General features: G+C 40.9%; 1 protein-coding gene across 5 annotated transcripts in view; it reads right to left on the minus strand.

Annotated features, from left to right (window-relative positions):
• Nucleotides 1-1,526: 1,526 nt before the first annotated feature.
• The window catches only part of cep89 (centrosomal protein 89), a 108,085-nt gene continuing 89,161 nt past the window's right edge, over nucleotides 1,527-20,450 (minus strand). For all 5 annotated transcript variants that reach the window (XM_034132744.1, XM_034132743.1, XM_034132741.1 and 2 more), the window contains exon 18: nucleotides 1,527-2,389. In XM_034132744.1, the coding sequence (XP_033988635.1) occupies nucleotides 2,089-2,389 (301 nt within the window). In that variant the 3' untranslated portion in view covers nucleotides 1,527-2,088. The remainder of the gene's footprint in view (nucleotides 2,390-20,450) is intronic.

Raw genomic sequence — 20,450 nt, forward strand, 5'->3', positions numbered from 1 at the left:
AGGGGAAGACAAGACTAAATACAGAGAGGGGTAATCACAAGACAAGACACAGCTGGGGTAAGGGAGGCAGAAACACAAGGGCAACAGGTGAACACAATCAGACAATCAGACACACCAGGGAAACTAACGACAGGAAGGCAAACACAGGAAGAAGAAACAGAGAAGACACAAGGAGGAAAACATAGGTGGAAAATGAAAACATAAATACAAAACCGTAACACACATAATGTGTAGTCATCCTGAAACACCACCATATACTAAAGTGGGAGCTATAAATGAAAAAGGTGAAGTTATCCCCCTGCCTTGTAAATGTATAAAACCTATACAAAATACATTACATTTGTTAAAATTGCAGTTCATGTATTCTCTGTAACTTTTACTCTTTGCAAAGTCATCCTGCGTCAGTATTGGAGCCTGACCAGCCAGTTTTGGTAGTTGTGATGGGAAATCTGGAGCAGCTAGGTAATATGTAGTCAATGTGGCCTCACGTGTTACAGTATGTTATGTAAGTCACCTGTGAGAGGTCAAGAGTCGGGTGATCCAGAACAGCCCCTGACCCAGAGCCAGGGCAAGGCAAAGTCACAGAGCCACTTACCTAATGTTCACTAACCATGTCATATTTTTTATTCTAAGAAATGTCCATATCTATAATGAATTATAAACAATGATAGAATGCTATAAAATACTAGTTATAAGCACTGATGAATATTCGTAATGCTGGGCCCTCTGCCGTTTGTTTACCAGGCCCACGTGGGTGGAGTGTGCAGTCAACATGACGGTGCACTACACCCTGCAACACCATCCAACTCCTACACCTTTCCCCTACAAACTACGTTTGCGCGTTCTCGTGAAGGGTCCGCCACATTAAGTGCCATTCCAAACCAATGAGTGTGGGGTGGGGGTGGCTTAACAGGCTGAAAGGAACGGAGCCATAAGATCCGGCTCCCTTCAAAGAGCCGTAATTCACATCACTATTAGCCTAAGGCTCAATGTAATATTTAGGATATTTTGATTGGTAGGGGGTTGCACAGTCTGCCATTACACCAGCTATTACAAATATTCCTCATCCTTTAACAGCTTTCATACGTGTGTGAGCCACTGTACCGCCGTCACGCTGCTCTGTGTCCGTCAGCAGGGATCTGTGGTACATCTACGCAGACAGTACTCTGCCTCGTGGTCTCTGTGTCATCCTGCCGGAAAACGGTTATGTGTCATGACACGTTCTTAATTGATGGCTAGTGTTACGTATGTATTTGAAAAGGAGCACTCCCAACGATAAAAGCCCACTGGTTTCACAACTACTTCAAAGTGAGAAAAACAATTAATGTTATACAAACTGTCCCATTGAATGACACTTTGTTCCCTTTTCACTATGTTTGAAGCAGGTTTAATTACAAATCAGTTAATTCAGCTAAATTTGCCATAATATATCTGATTGTTGAAAAAAATCAGTTATAACATGAAAATAAAACCAATCATGTATTTAAAGATGTGCTTTTCTTTGTGCATAAACATTTATTCTAACACTTGTTCTCCCTTTTATTTTATAATAACAGTTTTTTAAACATGGAAATTCCCTAAAGCACAATCAACAGTATCTCCTCCAAATGACTCATTTTGAACATACTAATGAACCTGTAGCTTAACGCTGCCTGTTCGGTACCATGTAACACTGTGACAATGAGAATCTATTACCATTATGTGCCCAGTAGGAGGCAACATTGCCTATGCCTTTATCAAGCAGAATGATGCAACTTTTTCCACTCCTGGGTAAACTTCATCTATTATATGTGGCATGGTCTATAACCCCTGAGGCAAATTTAAAAAGAGCAATAGATTAAAAACCTTTATAAAATGGCAGTCTTTCTGACTTAGACTGATGTCAGGTATATTTGGCCACATTGTCAAAATTGAGCAGTTATATAAAGTAAGCTGTTTCATTATGCTTGTCTTACAATGGTTTGATTAAAGCAAGTCTGAGATTTTATCTGCGAAACAAAAGCAGAAGTCTCTAAATTGACACATTCAGGACTTTAACTAATACAGTCTATGTTGCCAATATGAGTGAACACCTATTGTTTATGACTTTTAGCAATAGAAATCCAGCCCATGTTTATGTTTTTCGTCCAAGGAGGTGTTTTGGTGACCAGAGTCAGATTTAAATATGGACCTTCTCTGCAGCCCGGGGCTTTCATGAGAGGTGAAGAGGAGAGGTGAGGAGCTTTGTTCCTGTCGTCGGGCGGATGTGTTGGCTTCATCCTGAGCTGGAGAAGGCCAGGCAATACTGGAGAGGTCTACAGAGGGCCTCGAGTCCAAAAGAGTGTCCCTGATCTGCTGGTTCTCCCGGGTCGCTGCCTGCCACACCACCTCCAACTCTTCCTCTATTTCCCTGGAGGAGACAAGCGAGGAGAGAAGACAAGGAAGCCAGTCAGGCGAGCCGATACAATGACTTACATATACATCAAAACACAACAAACTTCTGGAAATGTAATTCAACCAGAAAGGCAGAGCATAATACAAAAAAGTGAAGGCTGAAAAACTAAAATGGACCTAAATGATTTAAAAGAAAAAACAATCTGGTGATCCATTTTCTAAGTCTATTCTTAATTGTTTCTACTCCTTGGGTTATTGTTATGAGCAGGATAAAAAAGATGTTGGCCAACAGGAGCAAATACGCAACAACGGCCCCAAACATTTCCATTAAGAGAAACGCGCGGCAGTTTCAAAAAGAGTGCAAATTAAAAACACAAATGTGCCAAATCAGTTGCAAATGAAGAAAAATCTTCACCAACTTCACAACACATGGGCAGCATTTAGAAAACATTAACCAGCTTGATGAAACATGCACAGCGTTTACTGAAACAACGCATTATAAAGTCTGTGTTTTTGGAAAGTTACCCAAAATGTAAGCTTTGTCGTCTTATTTTAACAATTCGTTTACATGATTATTGCAGATCTGCTGTCACCTAGCTAACATAGTCATATTAAATATACTGACAAAACACTTAAAAGGCTAACTGTTTCCAGGGACGTTTGAGTTTTCCTTCAGGATCCTTTTTCCTGATGTACTACTCACTTTTGCCTCATGTGGCTAGAAAGTTCACCTGCTAAAAACTATTCCAGGGGAAAGTCAGGGGAAAACACTTTATTACATACCAAACCTTTTTCTCATTTGCTTCTCTGGGCTTTACGTACAGTAAATAAATGAAATACAGAAGAATAAAAAAACGTAGACTGAGTTAGCCCAACACATTAAAGGCAAGTGTGTGTTGGAGTTAGGAAAGGTGGAAAACAGGTGACATGTGGTGGTAATGAAGCTCATTCATACATCACTGTGACTGCAGTGTGATCAGGCTGACCACAGGAAGACCAACTGTTCATCCCTACTTTCTTAAAGAGTGCAATAATCTTCAGCGGATTCCTTCGAATGCATCATGACCAGTGGCGGCCGGTCCATAGGGGCGCTAGGGGCGCCGCCCCACCTCTTCCCATATTGAAAAAAAAAAAAAATTAAAATAAAAAAAAAAAAAAAAATATATGTTTAAAAAAATATATATATTTTTATTTTTATTTTTAATGAACAAGGTAAATATTATATAATTGGTATCAGTAAAATGTATAATCTACAATAAAATCTCGTTTAAAATTGTGTTACGATGTCTAAAGTTACTGATAAGTCACATGTTTCCTGCCTGGCCTTGCCCATGCACCTTCTCTCGTCTGGGCGCTAAGAGAGGAGCCTTCAACCAGTGCAGCAGCAGCCACTAGCAGCTGACTGTTGCTATCTGTAACGTGTAAACTATGCCGCGAAAATATAATTTCAGCCAATCAGCGTCGTCAAAGATGACGGTCACCGGGCGCCAATGTCAGCGCCCAGTGCAGTCTGTGAGTAGTTTGGACAGTGACTCGTATCCGGTTGACGCAGTAGTTGATGAGGATGGCTTCATGTGCAGGTGGAGTCTCCGGACCTCTGTCCCCGCCTAATTCTGTTCAAGAGCTAATCTCCAATCCTTTCGAAAGGAGAAGTTTGGCAGATAAATTGTTGCTTAAAGACCTTGGACCGGACCAACCCGATTTGAATATATCGCAGCAATCTCGTGAAAAAGACAACATTTATACACGAGGCTTCACAAGTAGCTGGTACACAAGAAAGGCTTGGCTAGCTGGATGCAAACAGGTAAATGCTGTCTTTTGTTTCCCATGCTTGGATATCACTTTATATGTAGAGAGGAGGTTTCCCATGGTTGTTAGAAGTTTATTAATAAGTGGGCATTTATCACAGAAGTGATTGTTCTGTCTCCACGTTTGTTGCATTGTCTGTGATGTATTTTCCAACGGTTATAGCTCCTGTTCTGTCCCAGCAACACTACACGGTTTGCAGCTCCACCACATTTTTGGTTTATCTTCGGTGTCGCTTAAAATCTGCTTCCCATCGGACTAAAACCTCCACGTAATCTGAAGACAGATACTTGAAGTTATTTAAACCTTTTGCAAACGTTATGTTCTTTCTTGCTCTAGCCTTGCCAGTTACATTGTACATAACACATATATTATCATTATGCTAACTGGTTGTTCGTGTTAGACGATGTAGCTTTTTCATTTCTGAGTTATTGCTATATGTAAATAAGCCTGTTTGTAAATAATCCTCAGAGAAACAAAGAAAAAACACAATTTATGACATTTTGTGCTGTGGTTATTTTTTTTAAATTGCATTTATTCACAGTTCAGTTTGAAATGCTGTAGTGACTTGTATTGAACCACTTAAATATTTATAATTAATGCTACTGAAAAGATGCTATTAATTTTATATCTCACATGCAGTTCACTGTAAAGCTACTTGGTGAAGGTGTTGGTTCATAAAACATGAACAGTTTTAAGAAAGAAAAAAACAGACCAGTTCTGAGAACACAAATTCCTGGTAAAGTAGTAGATGTTCAGGTTGATAAATAATATTTTCCACACTGAAGATTATGGAGGTATTGATCAGTCTTCTCATATTTTTAAGCCTCGATTTCTCCTTTCCCCCCCCCTCTAACATCACCAGAAGTCATCATTTAAGGGGTCATTTCTCGAAAAAAAATTCCGGGGGGAAACCCCCCGGGTAGGTCACTTACGGTACGTCAAGAGCCCCACCAAAAAAAAAGACCACCGGCCGCCACTGATCATGACCAGTGTCACAGTATCTGCTAAATCTGCTGTGCGACCGCCAGCACCATCATGTCTACAGCAGACAATGGTGACACCCGGGACACACACTGCAGCAGCTCCCAAAGCTTCTTTTCAAACTTGTATCTACATTGTGCAGAACAAGATTAAGTCTCCAACACTTTTCTTATCCAAAAACACTGGGCTGCTGCTGGGAATACAATTGCATGCATCATCTCCTTTCCAATTATTTCTAAAGTAGCGCCTGAAGCAAATGCTTTGGCATAACAAAGAAAGCAATGATCCACAGTGATATAGCCCTTCCACTCATACCATAATGATGTCCATGGGAGATGTGTATAACTTCAGCAGAGCATCTCCAAGGAGATCTTTTTTCTTGTTATGTATTGTCACAAAGACTGTAATCTTGAAAAACTGGATTGGTTTTTCTCAGAAACTCTAAAAAGAATGGATCACTGAAGCTATAGAAATGATTAAGCTGGACAAGGTAGATTCCAGACTGCAAAATAATGAGACAGAATCTGCTGAATAATGGATGACTGTAGGAAAGTACTTAATGTCACTATTAAAATGAAAAAGGGGAAGACAAAAGAGAAGAAAATAATTAGAAGGAAGGGAAAGAAAACTAAAAACTGCCTTTTTAAGTCAGTGCTGCTCTACAGTATTAATAATGCATGCTACCTGTGCTTTGAGATGAAAGTATATTGAGAATTTAAGGAAAGTAACACAGATGATTTTTTGGCAAAAGGTTGGTTAACATCTTGGATTGGAAGGGGTTTTAAATGTCAGGAATTTTTTTTATGTTTATTCATTGTTCAAGTTGTTTGTTTCACTGTTTGTAATTTGTGAGTCAATATTAAAGGGGGGAAAAGTAGTGCCTGAAGCATTGCGTTGTTATTGAAAAAGAATAAGGCCCAAAGCAGCAATGGACTTCAGAATGGTTGTAGTTGGTTTAGTTACATTTCACGGTGTTTTTCGCGGGAAGGGGGGGGGGTTGCTGAGGGGGCTGCAGCAGCCCCATCTGCGAGGCTCCACTAGCACCCGCATCCCCCCCCCCGCACCCCCAAACGCGGCGCACCTACAGTGTAAGCGCGCCAGTTTTGCCGCGCTGCGAGGCTCCACTAGCACCCCCCCCCCAGCGCGTCACATTTTCACCGCTAAAAGAGTGTGTGTGTGTGAGGAACTCCACGGATTGGTCCATTTGGAGCAGGTATTTTCTGTGTTAGAGTTTTACTCGTGTACTTTGAGGGTTTGTGACTTTGCAGACCGTTTACATCAGGGGTGGGGAACGTTTTTCCTCTCAAGGGCCATTTCAATTTTTCAACATCCTCCGAGGGCCGTACAAATTATTGACCTCTGCTTAAAAATACTAAAATCACAGCCCATTCATTTGGCCTTTCTTTCATGCTGTGCAAAGAAAAAGCAACCTCTTAATCCAGATATCTTACCATGACTCGCGTATGCATGCACGTGCACGGTTGTGGCATGACCCCCAAAACAGAAAGATATGGACACAAGATGTGTGCAAATGTATTTAGTTTCTTATTCATGTGGACATGATTTAAGTGGGGGGGGGGGGGGGACCTAACCTCCTCTAGGGGAGTCCGGGGGGCATGCTCCCCCGGGAAGATTTTTTTTTAAATGTTGAAGTTAAAAGCATCAATCTGGTGCACTTTGAGAGCAACATTAGGAGATCTATGGATACATCTCTCAACACCCATATGAAACAGAACTGTAAGCAGATTTTCTTTATGGATATTTTACAAAACACTCCCCTTTCAAACTGTATTCTTGTTTATTAATAACTTTTTTTTACTGTCATATAGTATTTTATACCTGTTTACTTTATTCTCTTATTTCTTTATAACTATAATGATCATATAAAGATGTGCTTTTACCTCACTGGTTGGAGAAAAAGCTTCTTATATTCGTTAGCATAGCTAGCTAACCAGATGCTAATAACAACAAAGTTATTGACTGTATGATCAGTATGACAGATGAACAGATCGCCACTGGGCTTTCAACTAAAGACACAGCCACGCAAAAACTGCGGCATGTGTACGGCTCCTTATGGGTAGCCTACTGCAATTTGTGAAGTCCCGGCCCGGAGCCGCGTTCTGGTGCTCTCCGTCAGAACTGCACCCCTGGGTTGCGGTCGAATAGTCCATTTAGCTTAGGAACCTTCCTAACAGAGTGAAATGACCCGGAAGTCCCTCAGTGGCAGCCATGATAAGTGCCCTTCGAATTCTCTAAATTAAAAGGAAAGGAGGTTTCAAACTTCCTTTATAACCTCCTTTAGCTTAGGAACCACTGGACCTCCCTAACCGAAAGGAGAGGAGAAAATGCTGCCCCACAATGCCTTGCGGCCGCCGCATTTGCCGTCACACAACAGTCGGCCGTTCACGGAAACAACCGATTATGAACGAGAAATGATATCATGAAAGTTACGGTGCTTATTAAGCATTTTAAAACATATGTGGTAAGTTGCCAAAGTGCTTTGTTTTGAACGTTCATCAGTATTATAATCAAAAAGAGAAATATGAACGTTAGTTTTTACTGAAATGATCAAATAAAGTCAACATTTCAGAGTCTTTACTGAGCTGTGTGGGGTTTGTTCAACTTTTAAAAGATGTTTGAATGGTGATATACACAGTGATAGATGTTAAGGACTAACGTTTATAATAAATACATTTGTATTGATTTTAAGATCTTTTCATACAATCATACGTATTGGGATCATTTGTATTAATGTGGACCGGAGGGAGAGGGTGACGAGCATAAGTTTCACTTTCCTTTTTTATTTCAATTCCAACTTTGGTCATGAAGAATATGTTTCTCTGTTGTCCCCGTTCATAAAGCATAAAACAACAGCATCAGAGCACGGTGCAGAGTCTCTAGATGAGTTTACAGTAGTCCCTCGTTCTTATTAAACATCCATGTTGTAGTCCGCTGTATAGAAAACTGTAGTTTCCATAGTTTCCCCACAGCAGCAGACGCACATTTATGACGTCCGCTGGCGCATCATAAACACGTCGGATAGTGAAAGTGCAGTCGGATTCTCTAAAGTACCGCAGTCTCTTCTCCTAAATCCTTTTGAATTCTCCTATCCACTATCCCTTAACCCTGTGACGTTTCACTCAGAGGTCAAGGATAGGGTTAGAACTTAGGAGCTGTTTTTTTGGAGTATTCGACCGCAACCCCTGTCAGACGGGACATATACCACGTGATGACACGTTAGGCTCGTGTTGTGTTCAAGGACCCTGACCTAACCCAGGAAAAACAGGCACTCGCTTGTTTAATTTTTTTGCGGTCTAGATTTCTTACATTTTTTTCTTTTTTGCGTGTGTTTATAAATTACCTCGAGGGCCGTACCAAATGGTCTCGTGGGCCGTATACGGCCCGGGGGCCGGAGGTTCCCCACCTCTGGTTTACATGCATAAAAACCTTCATAACACACAAGGGGACGGGTAATAACCGAAAAAGCATGACATGGGACCCTCTATGAAGGCAGGATTACAGTAATTAAAAGTTAAAAGGTCTTAATTGTTCTCATCACATCTTTTCACCCTCTGTCTGATTGGTTAGCTGGCCGACTCTGTTGTGATTGGTCAACTGCTTCGAGATGTTCCACGGGCAGGCATTTGGTGTGATCACCATAGCCATATGAGGCCGGAGGGCTTTCCTTTGCTTCCAGCTGTCAGATTGTAAACAAAGTCACGTGACTGGGGGCAGATGACAGCACTGACAAGAGCCTCATCTCAATACCCCTCCTCGACTCCTCTCTTCCCCTCCTCCGGGACTTGACCCGGAAATCGATCAAGACACGCCATTTTGAAGGACGTCCCAATAGCTGAAATGCACACGGAGGAGTCGAGGAGGGGTGAGGGAGGAGGGGTGCGGGAGGAGGGGTGCGGGAGGATACACGAGAGCAGACTACGCGGAAGTGTTTTCACTACTCGCGTATAAAAGCCCCGCCCCCACCTTCACAGCTGGTCGATTTCAACACAGGAAAACGGAGAACTGGAAGAATGAGTGGAAAAGCGTCACATAAATGTGTATGTGCTCACAGCACTATGTGCAATTCATTTCTTAAGGTTATACTAACAATTTAAGTCATGTTTTATGATCTTGAACATCACTAAAACATAGCTATTAAGAAAGCTATTTCATAAATGGCTAGATCTTGATAAATAACAATTATTTGTTTTGTTTTGTGTTAAAATATTCAGTAGTTAAATTATTTAAAATGCACAGTCCTGAATGTGGGGATCTACAGGACACACATTTTCAGAGTAAAGGCTTTCACATTATTATAATTATAATTTTATTGAAATGTACATTTTACACCACAACGGAACACAAAAGCAGGACCAACCATCATACATTGAATTCCTTCAGTGAATTCAGTTAAACCCGATGAGAGGGGATACAGCTGTGCACATGTCATCATTAACAGACGTCGTTTAAGAGTGACGTTTGAGTGAACGAGGACATCCCAATTAATACCTGAGGACTCCTCTGTCCTCGCGTCACCTCCTCGTGTCTCTCGCTCGCATCTTACGGAGGCGGAGCTAAGACGCAAGGAAGGGACGCGAGTGAGGGAAAGGAGGAGTCGAGGAGGGGTATTGAGATGAGGCTAAGGTGTTTTTCCCGCAGCGAGACGCTACAATACTAATTGTCGGCTTATCATGTTGATTCAGTAACAATAGAAAACAAAAAAAAACTCTCGCTCTCTCCAGAGGGGCAGGTCAGACAAAAATGGCAAACGGGCTGTTGCCCGGGCAACCTTAGCCCATACCTGTGCACGTCCCTGCACTGAAGGGTTTGACAGTTCATTTTGTATTCATTTAAATGCACTTTGTAATGTGTCTGGGTCAAATGTGACCAAAACGTAAGATTTTGTTGTTGTTACTTGAAAAGTGAAAAAATAGTATTGCTACAGTACTACCTCTTTTTGTTACATTGGAGCTCTTTAACTGTTTGCAGGGTTCTTACACCTTTTCCAAAGTCAAATTCAAGCACTTTTCAAGCATTTTCAAGGTGCATTTTCAAGCTTTTCAAGCATCTTACAGCTCTTACATATTTATATACACATACTTATACTCAAATGATTATTTCCCTACCTCACATTAAATCAGATGTTCTTTATGCTATAAACAACCAAATGTGTGTTTCATAATAGCATTCTACATGAGGATGAACAATTAAAAATGTTAGAAAAGAAAACTAAGTTTAATATTAGGTTGGCAGTAAACACAAGTCTCCTCTACAGTTCAGAGGTACATGGTGTACTTTTACTCCACTACAGTTCAGAGGTAAATGGTGTACTTTTCCTCCACTCCATGTATTAATACCTTTAGTTACTTCACAGATGTGGATGAATGATGTGAAATCTAATCAAGTGTTAAATCAGACTTTAGTTCCACCTGGAGTAAATCCACAAGCTACCCTGCAGTATGCAAAGGCATTCAAACTAGCTGCACCTTTACCAGCTTTGAGAACACTTTCATGATCAATCATTATAAAACATATCATATACATTTATTAGGGATGCTCCGATCGCCAATTTTGGAGCCGATCGCCGATATCAGTATATCGGCCGATATCAGAGTCTCTCTCTCTCTCTCTCTCTCTCTCTCTCTCTCTCTCTCTCTCTCGCTCTCTCTCTCTCATCTCTCTCTCTCTCTCTCTCTCTCTCTCTCTCTCTCTCTCTCTCTCTCTCTCTCTCTCTCTCTCTGCCCGTCAGTATCTCCTGCAGCTCACTGATCCAGTAATGAGCGACCCGACAGTGAAGAATAAATATATTTATAACTAGTTTAGATAGATCAAATAGCTAAGTGTGTTAGGTCTAACTCTTAATGTGTGTTCTGCTCTGCTCACCGGGTCCGTCACAGCGGGTGGAGCTGCAGGATTTCTGCTTCACACACACGTTGCATACCGCTATTTTATTGTCATTTTCGGACACTTAAAATACTGCCAGACTAGTGAAGCCATTTTGGCGAGCTTGTTTTGCCGCGCACAGAGAAAAGTGTCATGTATTTTACATGCAACGATAGCCTAATCTAAAATGCTCTCCTATGGCGTACCTTTCGTGTGGTGTGTGGCTCGTCAGCGCAGACTCTCGCATCGTTATTGTTTGCACACTTTGCAGGAGGCTACTCTTGGGCTTCACTTGACCCTCGTCTTAGCCATGGCTTGTATTTGTCTTCTGCTAGCCAACGCTCGTTGAAACGGCAACCTCCTGGCATTCTGTCATCTATCACTCTCATCAGAATGCCCAGGTCACTAGTGATGTGTCGGTCGCGAACGAGCCGGCTCAAAGAGCCGGCTCTTTTAAGTGAACGACGGGAGCCGGCTCGCGCCCGCGAACGAGCCGTTTTTTTTTTTTTTTTTTTTTTTTTTATTTTAAATTTTTTTTTTTTTTAAGTAATACAAGACAGAATGATATGATGATCTCCGCGCTACAGCTGCTCCGTGCATGCATGCAGTGACATGTAATATCCAAGGATTAGAGACTGTTGGATGCTGCTGTTTTGAGCATTGCAATACATTTATTTTTCTTATGTTTTTTTATGATTAGAGACGGTTGGATGCTGCTGTACTGAGCATAGCAATATATTTATTTTCACTATGTTATTTATTATGATTATCCTTGGGCTCAGCAAGATTTGATGTCAGCTGTTGCTGTCTTTTTTTCTATAGTTAATACTGAAATAGAGCCCTGCTGTTTTGTCAGGGCCTTTTCTTTAAATATAATTTTAAAATGTCGATACAGTAGCCCTTTTTTTTAAATGTCTATGCTTAAGTTTTTGTGTTGCTATCTGCTTTGTGTAGCGTGGTTCTACAAGCAAGTCAGTGCATTCATTGGATGGTATCAGAGAGATACAAGGGTCTGTAAATGCAATGAAAACAATTGGCCACAGCAAATAATTGATATTAAACATGTAATTTTTACTTTTGAATACTTCAGTACAAAGGATGTATTGAATAATTTAAGTGATATGTGTACACATATAAATCATTAGTCAAAACAGGGCTACATTTGATTGAATTATAAAAGGTATAATATGTGGTAAACTGAAGAGCCGTTTGGGAGCCGAAAGAGCCGGCTCTTCTTGGTGAGCCGAGCCAAATGATCCGGCTCACCAAGAAGAGCCGGAATTCCCATCACTACAGGTCACACACGTAACAAAAACACTTGCCGGTCACGCGCATTGCGCGGGAAGGTCTGAGCGGAGCTGTTTTATGTAAAAGCGAAGCAATTAAGCGCGCTCCGACTTCTTTATTTTCTTTTAATCTAAAAAGCGAAGTAAAGCATTTACAATTTCAAGCACTTTATCCCAAATTCAAGCACCATTCCCAAAATTCAAGCACTTTTCAAACCTTGAAAACACCTCGTACAATTTCAAGCATTTTCAAGGATTTCCAGCACCCGTACGCACCCTGTGTTTGTTAATGCAGTTTTTGATGTGCATGTGTCATATGTATCCAATTTTATTTTGTATGTATGAAGAAATGTATTAAGACTGCTATTATTGTATTCAGTTAAATGCACTTTGTGATGTGCCTTGTTCAAAAAAATAACCTGCATATTTTACTTCTAAAGCAAACAAATGTAATGCTACTTTTTGTTTTTTATGCACTTTGAGATGCCTCAGATTCTGTTAAATTAATGCTAATTTGTTGTGTTTTTATGCACTTTTTGACGTGCCTTTGTTAGATGAACAATGAATAAAAATGGCATGTTTTTCATTGCAGTAATATGTGTTGGTTTAAAATGTGTCATTACCCGCTTTTTACAGGCCGCTGAATGTCTGGACCAGCTGAATTTTGTAGTTATAAAATCTGGCCCAACTGAATTTGTAATTGAATAGCCCTGCGGCTTGGCCTATCACGTAACTGTGTTGAATCTCTAGCCAATAGAAGCGCTAGTGTTACATAGTGATGTCCCTATGTTATGGAAGTGAAAAAGGAGTCCAATGGAGGCGTTTCAGGCAGTGAGGGAGAGAAACCCCACTGGAGGGAACACAGGGATTTTAGCCTTTCCGGTGTATTAACATGTATGAAAACCTATAGAACACACTACAGGAAAGGGAAACCCCCAAAACACATTATTGGGACGCTTTTAAATCAAAACCTTGTGATGCAACATACCATCTTGCTATACATTTATCCAGTGATGCCAAAATGTGAAAACTCTACTTTCTATCCAAGCACACAGAAAACGATTCACTCAGTTGTATTACGTGTTGGAATTAATCTAAGTAAATTGTATGTTTTGAAGTGTGTGTGTGTGTGTCTGTACTGGCAAACAGCACTACATTATGTATTATGTAATCAAATGTGTTACTGTCATGTAAAACAAGTTTTAGCACTGAGAACTAGCAATCTTACTAATGGGCAGCCTGTGTGCCAAGTATCTGACACATTCTACGACTGGCTTCTAGTATGTTACTTATCCAAGTGTGATGACTATTGCTACAGGGGTGAAAAAAACTGAGAAGAGTAAAACAAAATATACTACTTAACTATGGTCCTTACTTAAAGGAGAGGTGTCATGCTTTTCCGGTTATTACCCGTCCCCTTGTGTGTTATGAAGGTTTTTATGCATGTAAACGGCGTGCAGAGTCAAAACCCTCAAAGTACACCCTATAGCAGGGATCGGCAACCCCTGGCACGCGTGCCAGCATTGGCACGCGGCACCGTAACCAGTGGCACACTAGGAATAAGTGGAATAAGTGTGCAAAATATTTAAATTGTATTTTCGGATCCTGAACGAGACCGCCGCCAGAGCACGTCTCCCCGTTACCTGCAGAAGGAAGCCATGCACGCAGCGCAGCCCCGCTCTCTTTAACCCCAGGTGACTTTCTGCCGCTTTCCTCCGTGGTGCAGGGCTGATCGTTTCACCACAGAGGAAAGCACTTCACAAATTGCAGTACCCATAAGGAGCTGTACAAATGCCGCAGTTTTTGCGTGGCTGTGTCTTTAGTTGAAAGCCCAGTGGCGATCTGCTCATCTCTCATCTAAATAATATGCTACACAGGGGCGGACTGGCCATCTGTGTGTTGAACTTTCCTGTCGGCTCCCAGACCATAGTCGAGGAGGGCAGAAGCAACAAGCTTCAGGTTCAATAACCCACTTTAGCTTAAATGACTGGAGAGAGGCGAGCTCTTCTTGGGAGGCCGTTGCATTTATTTAGCTGTTCTTCTGTTTCACAAAATACATCACAGACCTCTGTTTTTCTGCTGCCTCGTTTCACTTCCAGAAACATAAACACGCTCGCTCACTCTCGCTCTACCATCCACACACACACATGCACACGCCACACCCCTCTCTCTCTCTCTCTCTCTCTCTCTCTTAAAGGGACAGCGATCTCATCTCACTCTCCATGACCCTAATATCATAACATGTGTGTTCTGGAGAATCACAGAATGGACGATCGTCCTTATTATTATGCCGTTTAAACCAATTATTTAAATGGGTTTGTTAAATTCGGTATCATGTAAGTTGCGCTGACAGGTCCACACACTGCTTCCCCGCAGCGAGGCCCCCCCCACCCTCCTGTTGATAGTTCACGAGCGTCAAGCTCCACAACCCCCACCCCATGAGTTATATTTGTGGAAAGCTTAAAACTTGGATTCACAATAGCTGAATTGTCCTCCAGTAAAGAAAAGAAAAAGAAGAACAAGAAAGAGCTGAATGTCAGAGGAATCAGCAGAAGAAGACTGACAGGAAGTAAACACTATGTTACCAGACGGGTAAATGGAAAAGAAAATGTGAAAAGACTTGGCCAGTTACAGAAAACCTTGAACAGTGCTGCCTGCGTTTTAGGTAACGTTGCTGTTGCCGCAGTTCTAACCATTGCTACTCAATAGAATGGACTATATGTTTTGTTTCCGGGATCCTGCTCGCCATGTCAAGATTATTTTCTCATTAATATGTGGCTTGCTGCACATTATCCATCACATAGCGTTTGCCTACACTTCTTTTTAAATGGCCCTTTATTTAGGTGGCTAGATTATGTTTTGCTGCTGCCTTCTCCACAGCAGTACAATGCATTGTCTTTATGCAGGTTCTCCAAACTGGGGGCATGCCAACCACAATCTACTGGTGCTACACTTAACCATCCCTTAATGCTGCGGTTACAGTACAGCACTGTCTAGCATTGTGACAGAGGCAGACAATTTGCACACCAGCTACTGTACCAAAAGCTGCAAGGAAATACTCTTTTCATCTCTACCTGTTTGCTGTTGTCAGGGGTACACATACAAACAACACATTGCAAGCAGGTTTAACTGGAATGTGCTGAATAAACAGCCTTCGGCTCAACACATTAGTAAATTAGATCTAGCTGATAAAGTGGGGTTTTAGCATGCAGTATATTGGCGTTTCCATCGTTGTCTAAGACATGCACTAATGGCTGAGTTGGCATGCTATGTATTTTCGATTTACAGTGTTTAACCCTGGCATAATAACCTCCAATACATCTCTCTCACACACTAAAACACATACAATTGTGGCCAGAACAACGCTTTCTGCAATTAAAGTTTATAAATAAAACTGCTTTGAAATCAGTGTGCCTGATAGTTTTACATCCTACTGGCATTCATCTTGTTTGTTGGGATCTTTTTAGCTGAAGCACAACAGCACTTTTTCATCAAATTAACTCACCAGGCACAATGCAAGAATAAGTGTGTGTTTCTAAATGAGGCAGCAATCACTGGGCTCAGCCGGGGTGTAGCACTGCATTCAGATCGTGTGGGAATATCTGTCAGAGTGTATGATTGTTAAAGGCTGAGACTTGGAAGTGTTCACACATTCAAGCTCAACTGATGATAATCAATCTTGATTTTCTGTTTTTTTTTCTTCCAGGACAGCTTTTTATTGTGACAATGAAAGGAATGAGGCTATTTCAGAGAGAGATGGATTATATTTGAGTGGCACTATGGTTATAAAATGATCATAGTTGTCTTAAAATGTGAACTGCCTGTAGTAAGTAGACATCTGTGTTCATTTTCCACTAAATTTAGTTTTAAGGCCCAATAAAACATTGAACAATCCGCCCTAACCTGAAGTTTTAGGCTGGTGCCCCACGAGGACGAAAACGGGTTGTATCCGCATATTTCTCTTGCGTACAGTATAGCCCTTTTTGCCACACGAGGCCGTAACTAAACGATAGAAATGGACCCCGCAAACGATAACGGGTCCCAAGGTGGATAGATCTGGAAACGGAGCGCTCTGGGGGGTCAAACGGCTCCGTGTGATCGCCTCTATACGATCATTTTCTGATAATGATGACGCAATAGCCCCGCCTCTCCCCACCTCTGCTGCTCACCCCCGCGTCAAAGTAAACTGCACACTGAATTCAGATTATTTATCTTTCTCTCGATATGGACATAAACTCGAGTGAAGTCTAATCTGACAGGACGGAGACACGCAGCTCCTCCCGCTGTGATGCAGCGGTGAACGGAGCAAAACACAGATCATCACCCTTAGCTATTTTAATTACCTCTCAAACTACCTAAACTAGTTATAAATATGTTTATTTTTACTGTCGGGTCACTCATTACTGGATCAGCTGCTGCATGAGACAGACACTGACGCTGTCAGAAGAGAGGGAGGAAAAAGAGAGGCTCCGTGTATTTTATTATTATATAGAGTCGTTATTCATTTGTTTTAAAGCTCAATAAATAACAATGAAGACCTTTGACCGGCACTTTTATAATTTTGTCCGGAAGATTGAAACTTTAACACACGTTGACCGACGAAAAACTCTGCCCGGTTCCCTCGGCCCCCACCGCGGAGAATAAACAGAAGGGCAACCCCCATCACAACCATGCTTCTTCGCTGCTTTTGTGGAGGAAGTTACAGCGCCACGTACAGGCTCGGCATATGTACTGCAGCTTTTCCAGCGGTTGGAGCTAAACGGAGCTGTCTCGTGTGAACAGACACTATCCGGTGTCTATTGCGTATGGACGGAAGCCTTTTTTGCGATTGAGATTGCGTTTGTGTATGCGTTTTCCCGTATGCGTCCTCGTGGGGCACCAGCCTTAATTAGCCACACCAACCATTTTATTAACCCAAGGAAGACCTGTTTGATACTCTGGTACTTTATCAACAGATGGCTATTTTCACTAATAATAATAATTTCTAATACATACAATTAATTGAATATTATATCTTCCAACAGTTGTAACGTGTAAAATGTCTTCAACTTCACAATACTGACCACAAAACACAACACCATTTTGACACATTTTAGAGGACAGGAAAATCATTATAGCCATGTTGGGAAATGATAATAATGTAATTTGGTCCATTCTACAAATGATTGATAACGCTCTTTTAAAATAAAAAACGTCACAACATTTAAAAAAAGAAAAGCTTTATCCATAGGCCAATGAAAGCTTTTCCTCTTGAAGATCAGACAGGACATTTTTGTCAGGTCTAGTTTAGTTGTTATGAGGAAAATCGCCCCAATTCCAGATGAATTCCAAAATGAATCTGTACAGTAGGCAATTGAAAAATACTTTTGTAGCTTGAATTTTTATTTCTGTTTGTAGAAGTACTGACGAATAACGTTTGAGCTGGCTTTGGTCGTTTTTAGGTAGGTCAAGTCAAATCTCGCAACCCATTGGTTATTAACTGACAGACATCAACAGATATGTGTGAATTTATGCAGATATACATAAAAGAAGTTGTCTCTTAACTCCATTCCATTATGCTACTGCAACGCAAACATTTCCCAAATTGGGATCAATAAAGTACTTATCCATCTTGTCTATCTATCTATCTATCTATCTATCTATCTATCTGAAGTTGCTAATCGGAAAACAAACAATGACCATTGCACATATGGGGTTGTCTTGTCCCGAATATCTGTTAGCTTCACCCGAACTTCAACAAATATTGCCTCTTGCCCCTAGAAGGTTATGGTCAGCTATTGGTCCGACTGAGGCCACTCAAGTCCACCATGGACACTTTTTCGCCTTTAGTTTAGCTGTTGATGACTTGGATAATTTCGTGTTTGTTTTTTTAAGGTGCCAAATTGTTTTTAAGGTGACCAAATTGTTTTATGTTTATGTTTAGGTTTGAAATGTGCTGCTTAAAATTACCATTTGTGCCTGGCAAACTTCTTCCTTTATTACAACAGGTTTTGCCAATATATCCAATTTATTCAAAAAAATAAAAATGTGTCGTAAAACTGTGAAGTAACACTTTTTTTGTGTGAAACCGCTCAATGAACTACGTCTCCCGTCGCGCACCACACACCAAGACGGCCGTCACGTTGGCACATTTCACTTCTTTCTTTCAGAATGAGGCGAAAAGTATTAAAAGAGGTGAAAATCACTACTCTGGGCATGTTGAGAGCTGTACATACACACAAGGGGAGTTAGTCGGTTCCGTAAGAGCCAGCATGCGGGACCGGGGTTCTGGGATTTATAGCCCTTGTAGTTGCATATTTTTCATAGTCTTATATTTCAACAGATTTACGACAAACTGTGACTTTTTTGACATGGAAATGATTTTTTAAGATTGACAAACATCATATGTGTAATTCGTGGCACAATTCAAAAGGGATCGAAAGATATGCTTTCTCCCCCCATTGACTTCAATACATACTTTTTCCGAAACAAGGTCCCATGGGTCGGAAGTAGATGGGCGGGACTTCGCCTCTCTATAGCTTTATTCTTCTCCATCACAATGTTCAATTTGATGAGTGCATTTTGATGTTGTCCTTTCATATTTGTGTTGAAGTTCTATTAATTCTGGCCACGTGACGCTCATTATATATATGCGTGTTGTTTTTATGAATGAACCTGTTTCACAAAGAAATGACGGAGGCATAAATAATAATAATACATTTGATTTATATAGCACACTTTAAAGACAACGTCATCTCAAGGTGCCTCACAAAGCAAAGGAAAAAAAAAAAAAGAAGATATCTAAAGAACTATATTGGATAAAATATGGCAATATAAAAAATTAAAATAAAAGGTTAAGAGCATAAAAGGTTTAAAAATAAATAAATAAAGTAAAGGACAGTCAGTAAAATGCGGTGTTGAACAGGTGGGTCTTGAGGCATTTCCTAAAAACTGAGAGTAGTAGTTATAACACAAAGAAGTCCAGCTCCAAGGAAACATAATTACCTATGTGGGCTGTTATTGTTATAATGACTTATGGTTTGGAGCTCTTGCGTCATATGCTGTTCATACGTCAGCTACTGAAGCAATTAGCTACCCTGCCTGGACTCAGTTAGCCACTCATTATGATGGATAAATGCACAAATATTGTACATGTGTATTTAAAACTACAGCCTGCTTGTTTGAAGAGGATGGTGCTCTGTATCTCCATCCCAGGCTTAAAGCTAGAAAAGGGCAATGTTTTGTGAGAAATGATTAATGGTGACTCAGTTTAGCTGGAATTAATAGGTACACACTAAACTATCACAAATGCATTGTTAAGGGTCGAGGATGCACTTTTGTATCTGTTGCTTTTCTGTTGTTAATGCATTGTAAGAAACAACAAGATGGATACTAATGATCTGAATACTACTGACTCGACTGTTATGTACTCCATGCTGCCTAATCAATTATTGAATAACTATGCAATTACCAGCAGATTGTTAAAACTGAAATAGACTCCAGCAATAAGTTTTCTCTGCATCACATGACTACCACTCACGATGTAAGTGTTCATAGCAACTGCTTAAGGAACCAAATCCGTGTTACCTCTCACAGTTGCTAAATGTTATATATAAAAAATATTTTGAGGCAAATTTGTTATCCCCTGACTTTTCTTCTTGTGCTATCACAAGAGGTGCGTTCACACCGGAGTACTTTGGTGTACTTTTCCCACAATAGTTCATCAGAACTACGATATATTTGCGTTCACACCAAAAAGCCCCAGGAACTAAAGTAGCTCAACTTAGTTCGTGAGACTCGCTTTTCAGGCCCTGCTAGAGAGCAGGGACTGTCGTGGGAGAAAGTAGTTCGTACGTCTGATTGGCTGTGCGGAATGCAAACCACGCCCGTTTGACTCTGAATTTGTTGTTGTAAGCGGCCATTGTATTTGCTCGCTTCGAACAGCACACCCGAAGAGATTCCTTTTGTGAAAGCAGTTATTATAGCAACACTAAATAAATCAATTGGAGCGGTGGAGTGATGAGGATGTGTCTGCGCTTCTGGCGATTTACTCGGAGGACGCGAAGCGCCGCATTCAGAAGCTTCTACTGAATGCAGTTTCTGTGGCTCTGCAAAGTTAGCAGACCTGGCAAAGTCATG

Source organism: Trematomus bernacchii, unplaced genomic scaffold (genome assembly GCF_902827165.1).
Source record: "Trematomus bernacchii unplaced genomic scaffold, fTreBer1.1, whole genome shotgun sequence".
Classification (NCBI taxonomy): Eukaryota; Metazoa; Chordata; class Actinopteri; order Perciformes; family Nototheniidae; genus Trematomus; species Trematomus bernacchii.